Here is a 25217-nt window from a genome sequence, read left to right as displayed (position 1 = left end):
ATTTTCTTCCTTTTAAGGCTGAATAATATTACAGTGTATGTATATATCACATTTTCTTTCTCCATTTACCCATTGTCAAACACTTGGACTGCTTTTACTTTTTGGCTATTGTGAATAATACTGCTATAAATATGAGTGTACAAATGTCTTTTTTAAGCTCTGCTTTCAATTCTTTTGGGTATGTATCTACAAGTGAGTTTGCTGGATTATATTGTAACTAGAGGCCTAGTGCACGAAATTCGTACATGGGAGCGGTGGGGGGGGGCGTGTCCCTCTCCAATCTGGGACCCCTTGAGGGATGTCCGACTGCCCGTTCACAATCCAGGACTGCTGGCTCCCAACTGCTCACCTGCCTGCCTTCCTGATTGCCCCTAACCACTCCTGCCTGCCAGCCTGATCACCCCCTAACCACTCCCCTGCCATCCTGATTGATGCCTAACTGCTCCCCTGCCAGCCTGGTCACACCTAACTGCCCTCCCCTGCAGGCTTGATCACCCACAACTGCCCTCCCTTGCAGGCCTGGTCCCTCTCAACTGCCCTCCCTTGCAGGCCTGGTGCCTCCCAACTGCCCTTCCCGGCTGGCCATCTTGTGGTGGCCATCTTGTGTCCACATAGGGGCAGGATCTTTGACCACATGGGGGCAGCCATATTGTGTGTTGGAGTGATGATCAATCTGCATATTACTTTTTTATTAGATAGGATAGAGGCCTGGTTCACGGGTGGGGGCTGGCTGGTTTGCCCTGAAGGGTGTCCCAGATCAGGGTGGGGGTTCCCTTGGGGCATGGGGCGGCCTGAGCAAGGGGTCTGTAGTGGTTTGCAGGCCGGCCACACCCCCTGGCGACCCAAGCAGAGGCCCTGGTATCTGGGATTTATTTATCTTCTACAATTGAAACTTTGTAGCCTGGAGCGGAGCCAAGCCTCCTGCTCACTCTGTGACCGGCAGCCATTTCTGTTGGAATTGATGTATCTTCTATAATTGAAACTTTGTAGCCTGGAGTGGAGGCCTGGTCCGGCCAGGGTGTGCGGAAAGCTTTGCTTCCTCCATTGCCAGGGGCAACCCTAGCCTCCCACTCTTTCCAACTCTGTGGCTGCGACCATTTCTGTTTGAATTTGTTTACCTTCTATAACTGAAACTTTGTAGCCTTGAGTGGAGGCTTAGGCCGGCAAGGGCAGGCGGAAAGCTTGGCTTCCTCCATTGCCTGGGAAACCCAAGCCTCCCGCCTGCTCTCTGTGGCCATAGCCATCTTGGCTGGGTTTATTTGCATACTCGCTCTGATTGGCTGGTGGGTGTGGCTGGTGGGCATGGCTTGTGAGTGTAGCAGAGTGATGGTTAATTTGCATATTACTCTTTTATTAGGTAGGATTCTCTCTCATTGTTTTGAGGAACTGCCATATATTTTATACAGTGAAGCTACCATTTTACATTCCTATTAGCACAATACTTGTTACTCCCTGGGAGTTAAAAACAACAACAACAACAACAACATTCTAATGAGTGTGAGGTGCTAACTCATTGTAGTTTTGTTTTGAATTCCCCTAATACACATAATCTTATTCCTCCATTTTTGTCCTGTATCTATTTTTTTCCTCCCCAGGCAAGCATTAAACTCAATTTTGTTTTCAGACTTCTATTTAATCACCTTCATTTATTTTGTTTCTTACACACCTCATATTTTCACAGCACTTTCAGTGCTATTGTCCTATTTAATTCCTGCAGTCATTGGTTATAAAGTTTATCCAAAGTCTTTAAAGACCAATCACATTATCCTTCCTTTCTGAAGCAAATATGATGTGTTCTATGCACTTTGGAAATAGGAAACAATCTTGCAGTATAATGGGAAAATTGTGAAAGCCTATATATGTTATCAAAATAAAACCTGTACTATCCAAATCTGGAATTGACAGTTTTCTGTTTATCTTCTTATTTGATTATACAAATGTTCTCTGAGTGATTAATTTTTTTATTTTAAATTAATTTTAGACTTACAGACTAGTTGCAAAAATAATAAAGACTTTCCATACACCCATTTCCATGGAGTTCATTCTAAGCTTTCTGTAACTACTAGCTCCCACTCTCCATCATTACTGTATTTATTTGTTCAATCCCAGTATATATGTAAAGTATATTCAGGATTATAAGCCTCTACTATATAAGAAACAAATTTATTGGCTTCAGTGTTTATATATGTTATTTTTTCTTGAATCTCACAGTTTCCAGTAATATTTGATTTTTTAAATCAATGTTATATTCTTAAAACATTCAAGGGTATTTTAATTAAGAAGAGTATTATATAATAGCATAGATATATTGACTCTGTCTCTTGATTCTAAGTAAAACTTACTCTAATAATCCCATTGAGCCATGTCACTTTTACATATATTAAATATATCATCACACTCATGAGATAATTCTTCTGAAGCATTTTCAATGATTCTGATGATAATAATCAGGTAAAATTTTTGGTGCCAGGCACTGGTCCAAAACTCTACTCTTATCATTTCATTTAATCTCCTTTAAACCATTTTTAACTTTCATTCTACCTTCAATGATAGAAATAACATGTGAAGGTAGAATTTGACTGAATATTAAGAACATTTCTTACAATGAAAGACTCTAGTTGAGAGAGAGATTACTACAATTGGATGTACCTAAGTAGAGGCCAAAAGGTCACTTTTTGAAAATAGTAAGTGAAAGAAATTTTATATGGAGTAGAATATGTTGTGTATGATTTGTTACAACTCATGCTCTTATATTTTTAAAGAAATATATTCTATAAAATGAAGATAAAGTGGATAAAATGTTATCTTTCACCTAGATCTCACATTTTTCAAATCAAATTATGCTGATGGAGTATACATGTATTTGGATATAAAATTTGTGTATCATTGAGAGGCACCAAGGACATGTCAAAGAAACCACTTTGAATTATCTATGGGATCCACAATGAATGTGTGTGTTATATGCTGAGATATATGTGAAAGATTAAATTATTAAATGTAGAAACTTAAGTATCTATTGCACTTTTTTTTCACTACAGCTGTAGTCTATCAATGTAACCATGTTTTGAACTAATGTAATAATTTTGGATTCTGGGAAAAATGTTAATTAAGTACACAAGAGCATTATTTCACTTAGGTTTTTTTTTTTGTCTAAAGTTTTACATATGTCTCCATTTTCCCCAATTGACCTCCCCTGACCCCAGCCATTCCTACCCTGGGCAAGCCCCCACCACCCCAGTGCCAATGATATCCAGTGGTTATGCTAATATGCATACATACAAGTCCTTTGGTTGCTCTCTAACCCCTCCACTCCCTTACCATTTGTCTCTGGATCTATTCTTGATCATCAAATTATGTTAATCATTATATCCCACATATGAGTGAGATCATGTGATATTTATCTTTCTCTGACTGGTTTATTTCACTTGGCATAATGTTCTCCAGTTCCATCCATGTTGTTGCAAATGTTAAAAGTTCCTTCTTTTTTATAGCAGCATAGTATTCCATTGTGTAGATGTACGTTTTCTAATCCACTCATCTGCTGATGGGCACTTAGGCTGTTTCCAAATCTTAGCTATTGTAAATTGTGCTGCTATTAACATAGGGGTGCATATGTCCTTTCTAATTGGTGTTTCTAGTTTCTTGGGATATATTCCTAAAAGTGGGATCACTGGGTCAAATGGCAGTTCCAATTTTAACTTTTTGAGGAAACTCCATACTGTTCTCCACAGTGGCTGCACCAGTCTTCATTCCCACCAGCAGTGCATGAGGGTTCCTTTTTCTCCACATCCTTGCCAGCACTTGTCTACTTGTCATTTCATGATAGCCATTCTGACAGGTGTGAGATGGTATCTCATTGTTGTTTTGTTTTGCATCTCTTGGATAATTAGTGTCTTTGAGCATGTTTTCATATGTCTCTCAGCCTTCTGTATGTCCTTTTTCGAAAAGTGTCTCTTTACATCCTTTGACCATTTTTTTGATTGGATTGTTTATCTTCCTTTTGTTAAGTTGTATGAGTTTTCTGTAAATTTTGGAGATTAAGCCCTTATTGGAAATATCATTGGCAAATATGTTCTCCCATGCAGTGGGTTTTCTTATTGCTTTGTTATTTCATTTCATTTTATTTCATTTGAGTTTTCAAGTAGATAAGGAACCAAAATATTACTTAGTAATATTTATAAAATACTAGAGGCCCAGTGCACGAAATTTGTGCATGGAAGTGTGTGTCCTTCAGCCCAGCCTACACCCTTTCTAATCTGGGACTCCTTTCACAATCCAGGACTGTTGGCTCCCAACCACTAGCCTGCCTGTTTGCCTGATTGCCCCTAATCTCTTCTGCCTGCCAGCCTGATCACCCCCTAACCACTCCCCTGCCAGTCTGATAGATGCCTAACTGCTCCCCTGCCCCTAACTGCTTTTCCCCGCCAGCCTGGTAACCCCTAACTTCCCTCCCTTGCTAGCCTGGTCACCCCTAACTGCCCTCCCCTGCAGGCCCGATTGCCCCTAATTGCCTTCCCCTGCCAGCCTAGTTACCTCTAACTGCCCTCTGCTGCCAGCCTGGTAGCCCCCAACTGCCCTCCCCTGCAGGCCTGGTTGCCCCCAACTGCCCTCCCCTGCAGGCCTGGTCATCCCTAACTGCTCTCCCCTGCAGGCCTGGTCCCCCGCAACTGCTCTCCCCTGCAGGCCTGATTCCCCACAACTGCTCTCCCCTGCTGACCATCTTGTGGTGGCCAACTTTGACCACATGGGGCAGCCATCTTATGAGTTGGAGTGATGGTCAATTTGCATATTACCTCTTCATTATATAGGAGGATTAGATGCTGATAAAATAGTCTAAAATTAAATTTTAAAATATTAATATAAAAAGAGGTACATGATTAGTTTATAATAATAATAAAAAGCCACCAATCTCAGGGTCAAAAGAGAAAACAAGACAACACAAAGACACTGGACTACTGAATCATTCAATATTTACAAGTTTTTCCTCTTCTTTTTAATGTGCTTTTTAACATTAATATAAATTCAACTTGATGTTTATTAATAACATTCTCACACTGAATAAGTTCTTTGACTTTATACATATTTTTATAATCTATCGAGTGCTAGCACTGAGAGTTATAGTCTCAATAGGTTTAATAAGTATTATATAAATAGAAAGATTTGTTCTAATCTCTTTAATGAATTTTTAGTTTTAATATGAAAAAACCTGAAGTGAGATATTTTATTTTCTAAATTCAATTTCTTTATCTGGAATTGTAAGAAATGTATGGAGGTGACTTTTTTTAATAGTATCATGCAGAATAGATTTGCAAATAATATGACACTTAAATAATTATGACATTATCAAAATATGCAGAGCGAAAATTTTATTTAATTGCTTTTACACACCAGAAGGCATTACAGACATATTAGTGACTAGAAGCAAGCTGTAACTTCAACAGAGTTCTTTCTTAAAATCAGCAACAAAGAGGCTTTGATCTTAGTGTTTCAGATTTGTTCCAGATAGTACAGAAGAGTTCTGCAAATAAACCAAGTAATTGTAATTTTTATTTAATTCAACCTCTAATACACACACATAAAAACATTTCTGAAAATTTCAGTTTTGTGCATTTCTTGTTATTATAGTATACTAGACTGTTTACTGCTAGAGCCTGGTGAAGATTCGTGCAAAGAATGGGCCTTCCTTCCCTGTCTGCTGGCACTGCTTTCGCTCCGACAGCCTTTCTGCCTTTGCTCCAGCCCAGAGCCACCTTTCTGCCTTCCCACACTGCCCAGAGGCCCGGAGCAGCTGGGGCAGTGCGGAACGCCTGCGTCATCACTATGGCAACGTGTCCTGCCCTGCCCCCAGCAGTTCGGCGCCTGTGTGCATATGTAAATTAACTCAACAGCTTTGTTGGGTTAATTTGCATACTCATTTCTGATTGGCTGGTGGGTGTCACAAAGGTATGGTCAATTTGCATCTTTCTCTTTTACTAGTGTAGATTTTATAGCTGTAATTTTCAACATTTTTAAATGCATGGCAAATATAACCTAATCACTAAAATTCTGCAGCACACTAAAAAAATATATGTTTTGCCTGTCTGACAAAACAAAAAGGGGGGAGTATAATTTGAACTCATTCAAACTGGATGGCTATTGTTATGTTGGCTGTTGTAATTTTTAATTTGACAATCTTAGAGAAAAGAGGTCAGTATCCCTGACTAAGTAATCTGATATTGCATGTTTTTAAAATTCTTGCAGCACACCAGCTGAAAATTGCTGGTTTATACTAAATGTATGGAATTTTTCAAAATATTATCTAGATCTTTTAGTTTTAAAAATCAAAGATCTTTCTCTCAATGCTAAATATGTTCATTTTAGCTAGACATTGACAAAGACTTCCTCCTTAAGCAAACTTTAGTTGGACTTTTTAAAGCCCTGGTTTCACTAGGCCTCATATTTGACTCAGTCCTTGTCCTGCTATTAGCAAGAACACTGTTAGGCTAATTTAGAAGGAATCCCCCTACCCTTGATGTCTCCTCTTACTCATTTTACATCCTCACTCTGCTCATTGGCTGTAAATCCCCAGCTTTATTTCCTATATTTGGAGTTGAGTTTAATCTCACTCCCCTATTACAATAGTCTTGAATAAAGTCTTCCTAACCATTTTTAACAAATGCCAGATTTTTTTGAGGCTCGCTATTATGGATTTGTCCTTGTGGTGAAGATATATATTAGAAATTAGAGTCATGGACTTTAGAGGCCATTGTATGGATTCCCATCTTTTATCTGAACTCTGCCCAAACTGAAGGGTTTGGGAATTTTTTATTTTTAGGTCAGGAATAAATGCTTATATTTTTTGGGTTGGGGCATATTGACCATGGGCATCGTGCCATTAGCTTACCATCTTCAACTTAAACATTGACTGGCTGTTCAGGAAGGTGATAAAAAGTTAGAAAATGTATAATAGAGAGAACAATTATAATGCTTTTACTCTTCTCTGTCTGTGAATTCAGAGACAGTAGATTATGTCTCAGTGAAACTCTGAGTTGTGCATTCCTGCCATTATATTAAAGTAATGATAGACTTAAAATGTTAGGCAACTGCATGGACCAGGATTTCACTCAATTAGAAGATATTAATACTTTATATTTTAGTGACCAACACTTTATTTCTTGGCCCAACACTCAGCCATTTCTGTTGAAAATTCATATTTTATAAGTAACAATTACTGCCCACACCCTGTTAAAAATTTCATTTCATTTGCCACCCCAGTGCTCACTGATCTATATAAGAGCACAAGATACTGAGAATTATTTCCTAAATAAGAAAACAATTGCATAATTCACCTGAATCATGGATGTAACGTAATCAACCTCTCTCTCTCTCTCTCTCTCTCTCTCTCTCTCTCTCTCTCTCTCTCTCTCTTTCTCCACATGAAATCATGACCCTGTTCAAAAAGTCAACTGCCAATATTTAGAGGTAGAAAATAAATTTCTCTAACCTCCCTCCCCAAATAATACATGTTCTTTCTTGAAATAGAAAATTAAGGATTTTCTTTTTTTTGTCTCTGACCTGTTGATCTCTAATTTCCTGGACCAACTCTATGGCATATTGGAACTGGATGTTTAGGACACCACCAATTTGATTTTAATTAGAATTAGTGACAAATGGAAAAGAGAATGTTAGAGGCACTCTTTCTTTTTTGGTGTTTTTATTCTTTAAATATATATATTGTTGTTGTTAGAGGCACTCTTGCCCACTGAATAAGCCTCAACAGCATAAATTGAATCCATAATTTTTATAAATAAAAAGTTATTCTTCCATCTCCTTCTGGACAGAGTTTATTTATGAAGATGATATTTTAATTTGCACACCAAAGCAGACCTCACATGAATCTTTAGCTTAGGTGGTACACATCTGTCTTTAACAGCAACACCTTTAGATCAAGGATAGTAATAAAAAGTATATTCAAAAGATGAAATACTTTCTGTGCCTTTTTCAGTTCACTTAAAGCATTCATATGATATCCAGCAAGTTTTCAGCTTTTGAGTGACTCACAATAAAACCAAAGAAATATTTGAATATCCAGGGTTCATTAGATATTTATTCTCATATATATACCCTATCTCATTAACTGACCTCTTCAAGAAGGTAAGGATTTTCCTTATCTTTGATGGTAATCAAAGCCTCCAAAGCTATAGATCCTAATCACTTTGGCCTAATTTGAGCTAGTCTGAGTTCTTAGTTGAAACTGACATCACCTGCCACTAGTAAGCGCCATTCTTCTATCCTAAGGAGCATTACATCTTATATAACAGTTTTGTTGAAATATTGTTCCTGCTCCAATTTTTCCAGCTGTTTTCAGTTGTACCCGTCATTAATTAGCAGAAAACTTTTCTATGTATCCCTCTGAATAGCTCAGTGTCTACCCAGGTCCTCATTGATAATTCTTGAATTGCTCTGATCAAAATGGGAGCCACAAAGCATATGTAGCTATTTAGATTTAAACTAATTAAAATTAAACAAAATTAAGCACATTGAATTTTCAGTCACACTAGCTGCATTTCAAGAGCTTAATAGCCATATATGACTCATAGCTCCTACACTAGTGGGCACAGATATAGAATATTCCCATTATCAGAGGAAGTTCTATTGGGGAGTGATATAGAAAAGTCATCATTGCCATGAAAGATATGGCCTGGGAGAGAAACATTTAATGAAGGCAATACACATTGAATCTGTTCATTGGGCCCTCTCTGCCAGTAGTTACAAGATCTAGATGGAAGGATATGGTATAGCCCAGCTGATGTGACTCAGTGGTTAAGCATCCACCTAAGAACCAGGAGGTCACAGTTTGATTCCTGGTCAGGGCACATGCCTGGGTTGCGGACTCGATCCCTAGTAGGGGGCATGCAAGAGGCAGCCAATCAATGATTCTTTCTCATCATTGATGTTTCTATCTTTCTCTCCTTTTCCTTTCCTCTCTGAAATAAAAAACATAAATTAAAAAAAAAAAAGGGATACGGTACAAAATGGTGGAGTAGGTAGAAGTTGCATTCACCTCTTACCAAGATCACATGAAAATTACAACTAAATTATAGAACAATCAACCCGGAGAACCTCCTGAACACTAGTAGAATCAAGCTTTATAACTAAGGAGATATAGAAGAAACCAAAGTGAAACTGGTGGGCGGTGCAGAGACAGAAAACAGGCTCCCCCCCACAACTAAGTGTGGTGATTAAGAATCCAGAGGGGTATCTTACCTGCAAATATCCCTCCTGAGGAACATGGGGTCTCAACCCTACCCCAGGCTCCCCAGCCCAGAGCACCAGTGCTGGGAAGAGGAGCCCACATAACATCTGGCTGTGAAAATCAAGAAGGCTGCTGGAAACTCAGACATCCTCTTAAAGGGCTAATGCACAAACTTGCTTGCAAGCACTCATCCAGAGTTTCAGGGGAGGGATGGTGGCTCAGAGGGTATCAGATTCATACAAGGCGAGGCTGGGCTGTGTGGCTTCGGGGAGAGGGCTGGAGGGACAGCCCTCTCCTATGTTGAGTCCCTCTTCTGCGCTACTTACAAACAATCACCATATTTCCTAGGTCAAGCACTCCCCTCTTAAGGCATTCGCCTGAAGAGCTACTATAGCCCCAACCTGACAACTCTCAGAAGCCCCACTCTACCCATCTTGCTCACTGCTGGAAGCTCTGCCAACAGCAACCAGCCTAGGCCCCCATTTCAGACTTTCTTTAAAAAGTCTCAAGGAATTCTGAGTAAGTTTGGGCGGTGGTAGGACAGAGACACACAGGGAGAAACTGAGTTGTGTGGTTTTAGGGTGAGGCATGTCTTCCCACATTCCTGACAAGTGCCACTTTGATGTGTTAAGCCCTCCCTCTATGCAGCCACATATTAATCTGCTTTAACATAATGAGCTCTACTAGCTTCACCATGAAGACTGCCTGAGACCCCACTTCACTGAAAAGATCCACAGACCCCAGGCAGGTGGTGGCAGGCCTAGGTGTACTCTCAGACTTTTGCTGAGAGACCTCAGACCCAGCATTGATGCCAAGTGTGAATCTGTAATAACTTGGTGAACATCACTCTTCCCACACTGGTGACTCCCTGAAAATCTGTCTTATGTAATTTACACACCACCAGAGGCTCCTTCAGTGATTGAGTCTAACAGGAAGCCGGCCTCTATCGATGGGTCTTGGGCTACCTTGGGACATTTGCTGACCTGTCCCAGGCCTGGTACTGGTGGCAATTAAGGTTGGCTGCTGCCACATGCACCCAGGCCCAACACAGGCGGCTACCAACCATTGATCACATTGTAGCTCCTAAAAGGTAGCCCACGGTGGGTAACAGGCAGCATCCGGCATTGAAGCCCCCAAACCAACATACTAGTTGGCTGGCTTCAGACCACAACAGAGCATGATCTGATTATCTCTTCAAGAGGCACATTCAAAGAGAGATCTCAGCAGGCATAAGACACTCCTGGGGCAAATTCTGCTTTGTGGGGACAGCCCCTGCAACAGCCACTTATACACTGGCCATAGCCAGCCTGAAGGTCTACCACATCTATGGACATGCCAACAATAATTGAGGCTCAACTACAACATAACCCACACAAAGGATACTCCTGGAGCACCCAGTTAAGGGGACCAGGGAGACTGTATGGGCTTCACAAGACACTAACTACATTAAGGCCATCCTGCAAAGACTGAGAAACACAGCAGATCTATCTAACACATAGAAACAAGCACAGAGAGGCAGCCAAAATGAGAAGACAAACGTCCCAAATGAAAGAAAAGGAGAAAACTCTAGAAAAAGAACTAAATGAAATGGAGACAAGCAAACTACCAGATACAGAGTTCAAAACAATGATTATAAGGATGCACAAGGAAGCTAAGGGATGAATAAATGAACTTAGAACTTTAAAAAGGGATAGTAAGCATAAAAAAGGACATAGAAATGATTTAAAAAAACAGAAAAGAAGGATATAGTAACTGAAATGAAGAATACACTAGAAGAAATTAACAGCAGATTAGATGAAGAGAGGACTGAATTAGAAACTTGGTAGACAAGGTAGCAGAAAACACATAATCAGAGCAGCAGAAAGAAAAAAATACTTTCTCCTCTTTGAGTTTTATTTTCTTCTACTGCATTTTTCTCAATATCCATTCATACAGTATTAAACTACAGAATATTTTTAAAAATATTTTTCTCACCCTCACCATTTTCTTTTAACCACAAATAACCCCTTTTTATTTTTTAAAAAGCATTTTACAAAAAAAAAAATCTAGATTAAAAAATCAGTTGCAATCACTTGTATATAGGCTTGGCTATTAGTTGATTTCTCTTATATCATTAAATAATAAGCCTGATGGTTCTCAACTCTGGCTGCATATTTGAATAATATATAGAGAATTTGGTTTAATTGATTTGTTTATGGAGGCAGAGAAGTCATGTTTTTTAAAAGCATTTCAAGTGAATCCTATTTTGTAGACAGGCTTCAGGAGCACTGATTTAGCCTATATATTAGCTTATTTAGTCAAAAGATCATATGATTAATATATAAATAGCACTATTATCTGTGTAGTTTATGGCAGCAAACTGAGAAGCTGGATTGGATCTCGTTTAGATAATCCCAGCAATCTCCAGTCATGGGGGAATGCTGCTATGCTGAATTAAGCCTTGGAAAAATAATTCTAGAGAGAAACATAATATTTACTTTGCTCACAACCCAATTGGCAAGCTTCAAGAACTATTTTCCTATTCATTTCTGCATATATGCCTTCAAAACCCTCAAAAGAGTTATTCATACATTTCATCTTCATATTACCTTTGGTATCTTTCAATTTCAGAGAACAGATAGTCATTAGTAAAGAGTTAATCCATTTATTTTCTATCGACTGATACTTTATGCTCAATTCACGGTTTCTTACTTTGTAATCTGTATATTTTTACTATTATATAAAATGTAAATTATAGCTTTACAATGAGAGATTTTAGAGTATAGCCATTATTTCATTAATTTTATATTACTTTATATTGTTCCTTTAGAAACTCAATTTTCTTATTAATTTTTGACATAAAATAGATCTCCAAAATATTTAGATTAATATTATTGTTCGTGGATATAATCCATGCTGGAGAAATATACTTACATTCAGGTACAAAATGATGTTATATAAACTTAAATACCTATGTCAGTGATAATCCAGATTGCTTTTAAGATAATCTCATATTTATGCTGTCCAGGCTACAATAAAAATGTGATTTAAAATAATATTTTAATGCTATTAATATTGATTGACAAAAATCATGTCTTTAAAATCTTAGCACTTGTATTTGTGCCATTACAAATTCTACAGAATACGCTCTAGCACATTTCAATCAGGTTATAGTTATGAGGCATTTGTGTTTTCTTTTTTTCCTTTTTGAAATTGGTTGTACAATGTTCAAACATTAATATTTTGAATAGGCTTAATATTTTCATCATGTGTGATTTAAAAGATAGCTGTAATTTTTTAAAAGAAAAAAAGGAAAGCAATGTAAATATTCAAACTCACCTGTTGCAGATTAAGACCCTCATGATCTGAGCTTACCCTGTTTACTCAGGGTATTTCCCACTGTTGCTTAGTAAGCATCATCCACTTAAATCAGGGTTATTTTCATAAGGCTTCCATACTTGCACTTTTCATTGTTGTCTTCATTGATTTGCATATGTTGCTTAGCTTGCTCAGAATGCTTTTAATTCTCAAGAGTAAAGGTAGGTTGAAGGTTTTCCAGCAGTGGTAGGTGGCACTAAAAGAAAAGTTATATGATTTTAAAAAATACTTTACTTAATTTCATTATAGTTGATGTAACTTTTATTACAAAGGACATCATGGAAAACAGAATATCATTAAATGTTAATAATAGTAACATTGGAAATGGAAAAGCAGTATATATCTATAATAATAAAAGCATAATATGCTAATTAGACCGGACATCCTTCTGGACGACCTTCTGGACAAAGCTGGGGGTACGAGGGAAGCCCAGGTCCCGGATGCCAGAGGGAAGCTGGTGCCAACAGCCAGGGGAAGGAAGGCCTACTCTTGAACAAATTTCATGCATTGGGCCTCTAGTATTTAATCACTACCTATGTTTCTATAGAAATTATACCGGGACATACTTAACTTGGAGCAGAGTATATAATATAATGATTCTCAAATTTTAGCCTGCATCAGAATTACCCAGAGGACTTGTTAAAATGGATTGCTTAACTCAAAACCCACAGCTTCTGATTCAGCAAGTTTGCAGCAGGATCCAATAATTTGTATTTCTAATAGCTTTCCAGTTAATGCACAGGCTGCTAATGCAGCAGTCAAACTTTGAGAAACATTTATAGAATAGAGAAATTTTAAAAGTTCAAGTTCACTGCAATATTGTTTTTTGGTATCCATAACATGTGTATGCTTAATATGCTTATGGTTCTTCAAAAACATCAGTCAGCCGAAACCGGTTTGGCTCAGTGGATAGAGCGTCGGCCTGTGGACTCAAGGGTCTCAGGTTCGATTCTGGTCAAGGGCATGTACCTTGGTTGCGGGCACATCCCCAGTAGGGGGTGTGCAGGAGGCAGCTGATCGATGTTTCTCTCTCATCGATGTTTCTAACTCTCTATCCCTCTCCCTTCCTCTCTGTAAAAAATCAATAAAATATATTTAAAAAAAACCAAAACATCAGTCAGTTTTAACTGAAAAGCCAAATTTTGAACTGAATACATAAAATGTGTATGCTTAATATATCTATGATTTTTTGAAAAGACAGTTTTAAATGAGAGGCCAATTTATGAACTTCAGTAAAAGAGATCAAAAGAAATTAGTGCCAGGGAGAAAACAGCAGCAATTCCTTTTATGTAGAAGACGCATTTTGAAATAATGGAAACCAAGACTGGATTATAAAATATCTATTTATTCCAATGATCTTTATTGCAACACTAGAGGCCTGGTGCATGAAATTTGTGCATGGGTAGGGTCCCTAGGCTTGGCCAGTGATCAGGACCAATCAGGGCCTTCCGGCTGCCTGCCAGGACCTTCCTTCCCCAGCTGCCAGCTGCTGGCTACGGCCGGGGCCTTCCTTCCCCTGTTGTTGACTGCCGGCTAGGCCTTCCTTCCCCAGTTGCCAGCTGCTGGCTGGGGCATTTCTTCTTTCCACACCGCCCCCTGATGATCAGTGCACGTCATAGTGAGCAATTGAACTCCTGGTCTCCTGGTCGTACTCCGGAGGGGACAATTTGCATATTAGCCTTTTATATATATAGACTAGAGGCCTGGTGCACAAAATACGTGCATGTGTGTGGGGGGTGGTCCCTCAGCATTGCCTGTGTCCTCTCGCAATCCAGGATCCCTTGGGGGATGTCAGGTCTAAACTGGCAGTTGGACATCCCTCTCACAATCCAGGGCGCTGCATGCACCAGTGACCATACTTTCCATATAGGTGAAAGGCACCTTGCTGTTGTATTGGCAGCTACATTTTTTGCCCTATGATAAAAAGTAGTACATAACATGATCCTTCTGACACAGTAGTACTATTTTCCCCACCTTATGAGTGAAAAAACAAAAGCATAGAGAAGTTAAGTAATTGGCTTTGTCACACAGTTATAAGTGCCAGAATCATAGCTGACCACAAAATGTGCAAGCCAGAGTCCATGCATATCATTGCTGCATCATCCTGTTTTTTCAGTGTTAGAGGAGCCTTGCCAGATTTTAATGTTTAAACCTAAGAGACTGTTCCTAATATATTGGGTAAGGTCCCTAGGCCTGACCGGCAATCAGGGTCATCTGTGGGACAACTGGCAGGCAGGGCAATTGGGAGGCTCCCGCTGGCACCCACCTTGGCTGGTGGCCTGGCACTGCCCACTGGCCAGACCTGCCCTTTGATTGCTGCTGCTGGTCACCTCCCTCTTGGGGGGCAGACACTCAATGCAGAGTAGCTATCCCCTGGTGGTCAGTGCACGTCATAATGATTGGTCGTTCTGCCGGTTGTTCTGCCATTTGGTGGATTTGCATATTAGGGTTTTATTATATAAGATTGTTTGCTATAAAAAAACTGGAAAGAACCCATTTAACAGAGGTCTAGCTAAATATATTATAGTATACTCAACTATAAAGGTCTTAAAAAGAATTAGGTTGATTTGTATGTGCTGATATGAATTGGAAGATATATTACTATGCTTTAATAATTAATGAACAGGAAAGATCATGCTTTCTTGAATAAATAATAATAAAGGTGACATCATCAAGATGGATGTCCAGGAGGTCCCAGTGCTAGTCTCTCCCACAAAAACAACAAAAACAATGAGTAAACAATGAAAATAGCTCTAGGAAGAGCTATTTCTGCCCTACAAAGAAAAGCAGCAGAAATCTTGAGGAGCTCAAAAACCAAAAATGGCTGCATAAAAAAGCATAGGGAGCATTTTGCCTGAGTCACTTTATCATCCAGTCCAGGGCAGCAAGGAGGGAATTCCTGGGAGAGATTTTACCCCAGAGGGAAAAGGAGAGCAAGAGAACCACAGCATACCTCACTGCCATGGATGTTTGCAGCCTTTGCTATGGAGGATTCCCAGAGTGTTCACCAATGCTGATCCTAGCTGATAGAGCTGCCTGGTCTGCCCCCGAGCCCCCTATCTATTCAGGGCTGAAGTTGTGGCTGTGATGAGAACTGTCCTCAGGGGCACCTGTAGCTGCTGCACCACATTTTCTGAGATTTGGAAGCCACACCGTCTTATCATCTATGGGACCAGAGGGTTGCCACTGCTCTGAGCCTTACCCAGGCCCTAGGTTGTGCCTTTGACTTGCCATCACTAGGCCAAGTTGCTGCTGATCTATACTACATCCTGTGTGTCCTGACACTTAGCTTTAACAGACCATCCCCTGGACATACTATTATTTTCTGTGACTGACCCCTCGGGCCAGAGTTCAGACTTCAACCCACCATTCCCGACCATGATGCTACTGTATCCTGCTCCCTGAGCCCAAGCCACCACTGCATCCTGTCATCCCAGAGTCCAGGTGGCTGCTAGGTTCCTTCCAATTCCCTCCCACAGTCACTGCAGTGAATTCAAGAGACCTAGACTTTAGTTCTACTGGAAATCAGCATATGTCCACACCTCAGACACTAGTGCCACTGCCACTAGTACCTTTGTTCCAGGACCCAAGCATTGTGATAGTTCCACGTGTTACTGACCCCAGGATTGTCTCTACTGCTCATATGAGTGCTAGCACACCAGATCTGGCACCAGGAGGATTTCCTCAGGGAGAACTACCTCCTATGGGCAAAATAGGAGAAGAAGAGGACCACAGCAGCCATTACCTCCAAGAACCATAACAGCCTTAGGTGCTACTGCCACCTACAGGATCTTTACAGTCTTGGCCACAGAAGACTCCCTCAGTGTTCCCCAACATTGACTTCAGCTGATGAAACTGTATGGAGAATATACTGCTGTGTCCTCCCAAGAACCATAGATAATGCACCCCTGCCAGTCAGTGACCTCACATCCACCTTTGAGTGGGGGAATTTATCACCCCTAGAACTGCCTTACAGAAATGCTGAAGGGAGTTCCTCAAGCGGAAACATGAAAAAAAGGAAAGTATAAAACCCTCTATAATAATAAAAGTGTAATATGCTAATTAGACCAGATGTCCTTTTGGACGTCCTTCCAGACAAAGCTGGGGCTGCGAGGGAAGCCCGGGCCCCAGGTGAACTGCCGGTGGCCAGAGGGAAGCCCGTGTCCTGGATGCCAGAGGGAAGCCGGTGCCGGCAGCCAGGGGAAGTTAGGCCTACTCTTGCACGAATTTCCTGCATTGGGCCTCTAGTATATAATAAAAGCCTAATATGCTAAGTGTCCGGTCGTCCATTCAACCAATCAAAGCATAGTATGCTAATGATATGCTAAGGCTGCTGAACAGCTTGCTATGATGTGCACTGACCACCAGGGGGAAGATGCTCCGGCTGGTAGGTTAGCTTGCTGCTGGGATCTGGCTGATCAGGACTGAGCAAGACAGGCTGGACACACCCTGGCGCCCTCCCCCGGTCCTTCCCTGGCCCCAATCATGCACAGGTGAGGTCCCTCAGCCTGGCCTGCACCCTCTCACAATCCAGGATGCCTTGGGGATGTTGGAGAGCCAGTTTTGGCCTGATCCCTCAGGCCAGGCCAAGGGACCCCATTGGTGCATGAATTTGTGCACCGGGCCTCTAGTCTATTGATAAGATTAATATATAGTCAAATTCAAAACACTCTAAATAGTGATTTGTAAATCACATTGAACTTTAGCATATAGGTTAAAAAGCAGAAATATTTCAAATAACTATAGCTATAATATTATTGTTAATGGACACTGTACAAAAGATCTAAATTGAGACATCAACAAAATAAAATTGGGAGCAAGCAAATGTGTAGAATTTCTTTATGGAATTTAAGTTATCAGTTTATATTAGACTGTTATAACTATAAGATGTATTATTAAATCTTTATAATAATCACAAAGCAAAAAACAATAAATACACAAATGATAAAGAGAAAATAATAAAAGCATATTACTATAAAAACCTGCAAAAAATAAATGCACAAAGGACAGCAAGAGAGGAAAAAGGGAACTATAAAATATTCAGAAAGTAATTAACAAAACGGTGTTAGTAAATCCTTACCTATTAGTAATTACTCTAAATTTGTAAATGTTTTAAAATCACCAATTACATGACATGAATTGGTTGAAAGGATAAAAAAATAAAAAACAAGACTCTGATTTCAAGAAACTCAGTTAAGCTTTCAGGGCACCCATAGGATAAAGGGATGGAAAAGGCATTAATGCAAATTAAAGCCAAAAGAGAGCAAGAGTAGCTATATTTACATCAGACAAAATAGACTTTTAGCTTAAAATGATCAAGAGAATTAAAGTAATCAGATAATGATAAAGAGGTCAATTCATTAAGAGGATATAACAATCATAAATATATATATATATTCAATATTGTAGTACCTAAAAATATCAAACAGTTATTAACAAACTAGAGGCCTGGTGCATGGATTCATGCACAGGTGGGGGTCTCTCAGCCTGGCCTGTGGGAATTAGGCTGAAACTGGCTCTCCAACATCCCCCGAGGGGTCCTGGATTGCGAGAGGGCATTTCGTGGGTGATGCACCCTGGAATTGGGCTCTCTTCTCTGGTTCTAGATGCATCACTGGATAACCACAGCTGTCATGTCACTGTAGCTCGGCCGCTCCTGCTTTGAGCTACTGCCCCTGGTGGTCAGTGTGTGTCATAGCTACCAATCGGCCAATCGCATAGGCTTTTATATATATATATAGACTAGTGGCCCGGTGCACGAAATTCGTGCACATTGAAAGGGAATTAATTAGATGAAATATTTTAATATTGCTATTTGCCCTTTCTCTATAATAAAAGTGTTAGAGATAAAAGGAAATGAGTACAATGTATATGAAAATAATACATAATTTTATTAATAACTAAACAATAACAAAATGATATAACAATAACAAACTCATAATATAAAAACAACATTGATGCAAATAATGACTGATAAAGTGATTAAACTTATTCTAATATCTCCTTGTATACCACATTAAGAGTAAAAACACTTTCAGAGTGCTTGACTAATTTCCCTTGATATAAAGTATTTACAACTTTAACTTAAACGTCACATGCTCTTTGAACTCAAGAGAAAGCAAGAGCCGTAACTGGTTTGGCTCAGTGGATAGAACGTCGCCCTGTGGACTGAAAGGTCCCAGGTTCGATTCTGGTCAAGGGCATGTACCTTGGTTGCGGGCACATCCCCCGTAGGAGGTGTGCAGGAGGCAGCTGATTGATGTTTCTCTCTCATCGATGTTTCTAACTCTCTATCCCTCTCTCTTTTTCTCTGTAAAAATATCAATAAAATATTTTTTAAAAATACTTAAAAAAAAAAGAGAGAGAGAGAAAGCAACATATAACTGACCATGTCCAAAAATGGGCTCAGGTAGGAATATTCCTACTCTGTCTAGAGTTTGTCCTTTTGATTTATTAATAGTCATCACAAATGCTGGCATAACAGGAAACTATCTTTGAATTAATTTAAATGGGTGGCCAGTGTCAGATGGGGACAAATCAATTCTTGGAATCAGAACAATCTATCCCTCTGCAGATCCTGTTAATATTTCAGCTTTGATAATGTTAGGTCACAATCTTTTGATAATAAATCTGGTACCATTACAAAGACCCCATTTACTATTAAGATTTCTCAATAGCATGATGATTGAACCCACTTTCAATTTTGATTTATGACACGGCATTCCAGAAGAAGTAGTACTATTAAGAAATTCAATAGGAAAATTTTCCTTTTCAGCATCATCTGTTGAGTCAATGGAATCATCACTCAAATAGGTGTGAAAATCTCCATCAAGTATATCCAAAATTTCTTCATTTAATTTTTGAACGTGCTCATTTTTTGGACAAAGGATTGCAAGTTTAGATATATTTTTAATATTATCTATAGATATACTATTTCCAAAGGTGGCTTTAATAATAGATCCATTAAAAATCATTACATGGGGAATTTCAATAATATCCATTCCTAAATGAAAACTGCTATCAAGTTTGCCATCTCCAAGTTTTACTAACCATTCACTATAAGCAGATCATGGATCACGGATGGGGCAGGTGGTGTGGGTTAGCACCCACAGCCGCCTGCCCAGGTCCACGATAGGGACTTGGAGTCTAGCATAACAAAAAGAATATTCAGCAAAAGCAGGAGACAAGGTTTCATAAGTTCTCCCCCAGGTCACCACTGTTCTCTTATACATTTTAATTATCCCAGACTTTGCCTGATGAGATTTGATTTGAATTATGCCTGATAGAGATTACATGGCATGAATTGTAGGCTCATTCTTTCTTTTTGTGGTTGCCTGACTGAGAAAGGCTTTGTCATGAGAGAAGGCACTTTTATTTTCCTTTTTCATTCTATAGAGACTGAGGAATTACAGTTATATGAAGAAGTTAGAGAATGAAAGTCTCATGCTGTATTTTTCTGTAAGTTTTATCATATGGACTATCAAAAACCCTAACCCTAACCCTAACCCTAACCCTAAAAGGAAAATCTTGTAAAATTGGGATCCTTTACAAGAGGTGTTACAAAAATTATGTTGGAATTAATATTCAAGAGTAAAAGGAGAGAAGTGAGTGGTGGGTAAAGGAAAGAACTTTGTCCTAGAAACCATTTAGAAGCCACATAAACCTTCAGATTCTTACTCATTGTGCTTTGGAGGTATTAAAGGATAATTTTTTAAAAAGGTAAAATCATGACTCATGATCTGTATATATAAAAGGCTAAGTGACCGACATTTGTTCATCCGTCCGACCAACCAGTACATATGACGCACACTGGAAATTTAAAATTAAACTTTGACTCGCACACGTGCCATACATATAAAGCTCTCACTAGCGCTAATTTGAATGTTGCATTTGGTGGGAAAGTTCTTTTCAGAGAGGATTTTTGTGCTGCCATGCTATACGATTGGCCATAGTACAAATAAGGTTAAAGTACTGTAGTGTTTGGGGATGTTTCAGACAGTTGTCTCTTAAAACAGGATATGGAGATTAAAATTAGATAGGAAAGTAATAAACCTGGAGGACTTTAACCCTTTGCACTCGCTTGCTTTTTTCTCGATTCCTACTACCGATGCTAACTGTGTCGAGTCACACTCGACATCCAAGTGCAAAAGGTTAATAACCCACCCTCAAGGATAGACTATTTAGAAATAAAATTAATTAGTAAATAATGGACTTGAACTACACTTTAGACCACACAGACTTAATAGACATGCAGAGCACTCAAAGCAACAGAAAAAAGGTATCTCTCCTCCCCTGACCCCCATTCTTCTTAAATTTGGATGTGCTGATATATTTTGGAAATAGCTCTTCCTAGAGCTATTTTCATTGTTCCAAGTGCACATGGAACATTCTACAAATTAGAGCATATATTAAGTCACAAAACAAGTCTTAAGAATTTAAGAAGATTGAAATTATATCAAATATTATTTTCTGACCACAATTTCATGAAACCAAAAATCAGGAGGAAAGCTGGGAAGTTCACAAATATTTGGAAATTAAACAACATACCAATTGGTCAAAGAAAAAAATCAAAGGGAAATTTAAAAATCTAGTAGTACACAAAAATGGAAACATAAAATACCAAAACTTATGAGATACAGCAAGAGCATTCCTGGTTTTAGTGACAAATGACTAGATCAAGAAACAAGAAAGCTCTCAAATAAACATCTTAAGTTTACATCTCAAACTAGAAAAGAAACAACAAATTAAGCCTAAAGTTAGCAGAAGGAATTTAATAATACAAATGAGAGCAAAATTGAAAAAAAGGAAGAAGACTAGTAAAACAATACAAAAATATCAATAAAACTAAGGCTTGGTTTTTTGAAAAAATAAAATTGACCAACTTGAGGTAGACTAAGACAAAAATAGATGGCTCAAATTAATAAAATTCTAAACAAAAGAGAAAGATAATACTACTGATACCACAGAAATATAAAAGATAATAAAGCTACCATTAATTATATACCAACATATTAGGTAAGTTAGATTAAATGAATAAATTCCTAGAAATATACAACCTAACTACACTGAATCATGAAGAAATGGAAAATCTTAATAGACCAAAAATAAATAAGGAGACTAATCCTATGTAATAATAGACAAATATGCAAATTGACCATACCTCCGACACACCCACAAGCCACGCCCACCATCCAATCAGAGCGAGCATGCAAATTAACCCAAACCAAGATGGTTACAGCCACAGAGAGCAAGGTTTCCTAGGTAACAGAGGAAGCCAAGCTTTCCGCCTGCTCTGGCCAGGCCTAAGCCTCCACTCAAGCTACAAAGTTTCAATTATAGAAGGTAAACAAATTCAAACAAATGGCGGCAGAATGGAGCTTGAGAGAGCAGGCCAGGGTTGCCGCCGGCAACAGGGGAAGCAAAGCTTTCTGCACACCCTGGCTGGGCCCACCCGCTTAAGGCAACAAAGTTTCAATTATAACCCCAACACAAATGGCTGCCGGCCTCGGAGGGAGCCCCAGGCTTGGCTCCGCTCCAGGCTACAAAGTTTCAATTGTAGAAGGAAAATAAATTCCAGATACCAGGGCCTCTGCTTGCGTTGCCAGGGGGCGTGGCCAGCCTGCAAACCACCACAGGCCCCTCACTCAGGCCGCCCCACACCCCAAGGGAACCCCCACCTGATCCCAGATGCCCTTCAGGGCAAACCAGCTGGCCCCGACCCCTGTACCAGGCCTCTATCCTATCTAATAAAAGAGTAATCTGCAGATTGATCATCACTGCAACACACAATATCGCTGCCCCCATGTGGTCAAAGATCCTGCCCTCATGTGGACACAAGATGGCCACCACAAGATGGCCAGCAGGAGAGGGCAGTTGGGAGGCACCCGGCCTGCAAGGGAGGGCAGTTGGACGTGATCAACCCTGCAGGAGAGGGCAGTTAGGGGTGACCAGGCCGGCAGAGGAGGGAAGTTGGGGGGCAAACAGGCTGGCAGCAGAGTGGTTAGGGGGTGATCAGGCTGGCAGGCAGAAGCGGTTAGGGGCAATCAGGAAGGCAGGCAGGCAAGCAGTTGGGAGCCAGCAGTCCTGGATTGTGAGAGGGATGTCTGACTGCCCGTTTAGGCCTGGGATCGGGCCTAAACGGGCAGTCGGACATCCCTTGAGGGGTCCCATATTGGCTAGGGTACAGGCTGGGCTGAGGGACAACCTCCCTCCGTGCATGAATTTTGTGCACCGGGCCTCTAGTTTTTCATAGTAACTTAAAAATCTATTTAGCACTGTTGGACACTTGGATTGCTTTTATCGTTTGGCTGTCATAAAATATCTGTTCATGTCTCTCCTTTTTATTCTTTTGGGTATATATCTGGAGTGGAATATTTGAATCATATGGTAATGCTATTTTTAATATTTTGAGGGATCACCATACTGTTTTTTCATTACAGCTGCACCATTTCACACCCCCACAAGAGTGTTAATTTCTTCACATCTTAGCCAACACTTATTTTTTCTCTTTTTCCTTTCCTCTCTTTTCTTTTTTATTATCAGTAATAGCTATCCTGTTAGGTGTGAAGTGATATCTTATTGTGGTTTTTATTTGCATTTCCTTAATGAATAGCAATGTTTACCATATTTTCATGTGCCAATGGCTCTTTGTATATCTTCTTTGGAGAAATACATGTCTATTAAAGATTTTTGCTCATTTTTTAATCAAGTATTTTGTTTTCAAGTATTTTGTGTCATTGAGTTTTAGAAGTTCTGTCTATATTCTGGATATTAGCTGATCAGATATGTTATTTGTAAATATTTTCTCCCATTCTGTGGTTTGCCTTTTACTTTATTAATATTGTCCTTTGTTAAGAACTTTTTAAATTTTGATGAAATTTGCTTATTTCTTCTTTGTTTGACTGTAGCTTTGCTGCCATATTCAAGAAAATATTGCAGCATTATTCATGGTGACCAAAATTTAGAAATAGCCAAAGTGCCCTTCAATAGAGGACTGGATAAAGAAGATGTGGTATATATATACACAATGGAGTACTACATGGTCATAAGAAAGGATAAAATAGCATCATTTACAATGATGGACCTTTACATGAATGGACCTTGAGAACATCATGCAAAGTGAAATAAGTCAGACAGATAAAGCTAAGAACTATATGATTTCACTCAATTGTGGCATATAAAACTGAAACTTCTGAACACAAACAGCAATGTGCTGGTTGCTAGAGGGAGGAAGGTGGAGGGAGAATGAGGTGACAGAAGATTTGACTTTGGGTGGTGGGCACATGGTCCTATAGACAGATTTTTTAACTCAGTAATCCACACATGAAACCTTTATGTTCATGATGACTAATATCACTCCAATAAAATTTAATTAAAAAAAGAAAAAGGAAAACATTGCCATATGTTTTCTTCTAAGAGTTTTATAGCTTAGCACTTATTTTTAGGTCTTTAATCTATTTTAAGCTAATTTTTGCATATGGTGTAAGGTAAGGGTCCAATTTCACTCTTTTGCTTGTGGATATCTACTTTTCTTAGCATGATATGTTGCAACAATTCTCCTTTTCTCATTGAATAGTTTTGGCATTCTTGTCAAAAATTATTTCAGTATATATGTGAGGGTTTCTTTTTGAGTCCTCTATTCTATTTCATTGATTATATATCTGTCTTTATGTCATTACCACACTGTTTTGATTACTATAGCTTTGAAGTAAGCTTTGAAATTATGAAGTGCCCTTAAGATTCCATATGAATTTTAAAATGGATATTTCTATTTCTTCAAAAAATGTCAGTGAGATTTTGATAGAAATTGCACAAAATCTGTAGTGCAATGCTTCTTAACAATATTGTTTGCCATTCTATAAAAAGTCTAGTACTGACTAATATATTGGGAAATAAATATTTTATGAATTTCCTAGGAGAATTATTAACTAAAGTCATTTAGTAAGTAATTTGTCAATATGTATATATTAAAATAAAGACATATATACCCTTTAATACAGTAATTCCAGTTTCCATGGCCTCTAGAAATACAATTACCGCAGTATAAATATATAGGCACAATGATATTTTTTGCCCCATTGCTTGTAGTAGTAAAAATAATTTTTAAAAAAATTCTCACCAGAGGATACATGTTACATTGACTTTTTTTTTTTTTAAGAAAGAATGTAGGGAGGGAGGAGTGGGAGAGAGAGAGAAAAAAACATTGATGTGAGAGACACATTGATTAGTTGCCTCCCACAAGCACCCGAATAGGTTGGATAGAGCCTGCAACCAAGTATGTGCAATGGAATCAAACCCATGACCATTTGGTCTGCGGGCCAATGCTCTAATCACTGAGCCAAACTGGCCTTGGAGTAAAAAACAATTGGTAAAAATTGTAAATATCATCCAATAGAGAAATGGTTGAATAACACATTCATATTATAAAATATTATGCAATAATTTAAAGGTTCTGAAAGATTAAAAAATATCTATATCCATATCCCTGGATCAGAAGTAAGGAGGATCCATGCATATGATCCTATCCTCTACAATAAAAGGCTAATATGCAAATTGATTGAACAGCGGAATGACCCCTTACTATGATGCACACTGACCACCAGGGGGCAGACGCTCAACGCAGGAG

The 25217-nt window shown here is 39.0% G+C and overlaps 1 protein-coding gene across 2 annotated transcripts in view; it reads right to left on the bottom strand.

Moving 5' to 3' along the window:
• Positions 1-5351: 5351 nt before the first annotated feature.
• LOC114227992 (coiled-coil domain-containing protein 7-like) overlaps positions 5352-25217 on the bottom strand; it is a 245064-nt gene continuing 225198 nt past the window's right edge. For both annotated transcript variants that reach the window (XM_054716617.1, XM_054716618.1), the window contains 2 exons: positions 12554-12788; positions 5352-5518 (listed from right to left, as the gene is read on the bottom strand). In XM_054716617.1, the coding sequence (XP_054572592.1) occupies positions 12742-12788 (47 nt within the window). In that variant the 3' untranslated portion in view covers positions 5352-5518; positions 12554-12741. The remainder of the gene's footprint in view (positions 5519-12553; positions 12789-25217) is intronic.

This window comes from Eptesicus fuscus, chromosome 5 (genome assembly GCF_027574615.1).
Source record: "Eptesicus fuscus isolate TK198812 chromosome 5, DD_ASM_mEF_20220401, whole genome shotgun sequence".
Taxonomy (NCBI): domain Eukaryota; kingdom Metazoa; phylum Chordata; class Mammalia; order Chiroptera; family Vespertilionidae; genus Eptesicus; species Eptesicus fuscus.
This window is presented reverse-complemented; position numbering and strand designations above follow the sequence as displayed.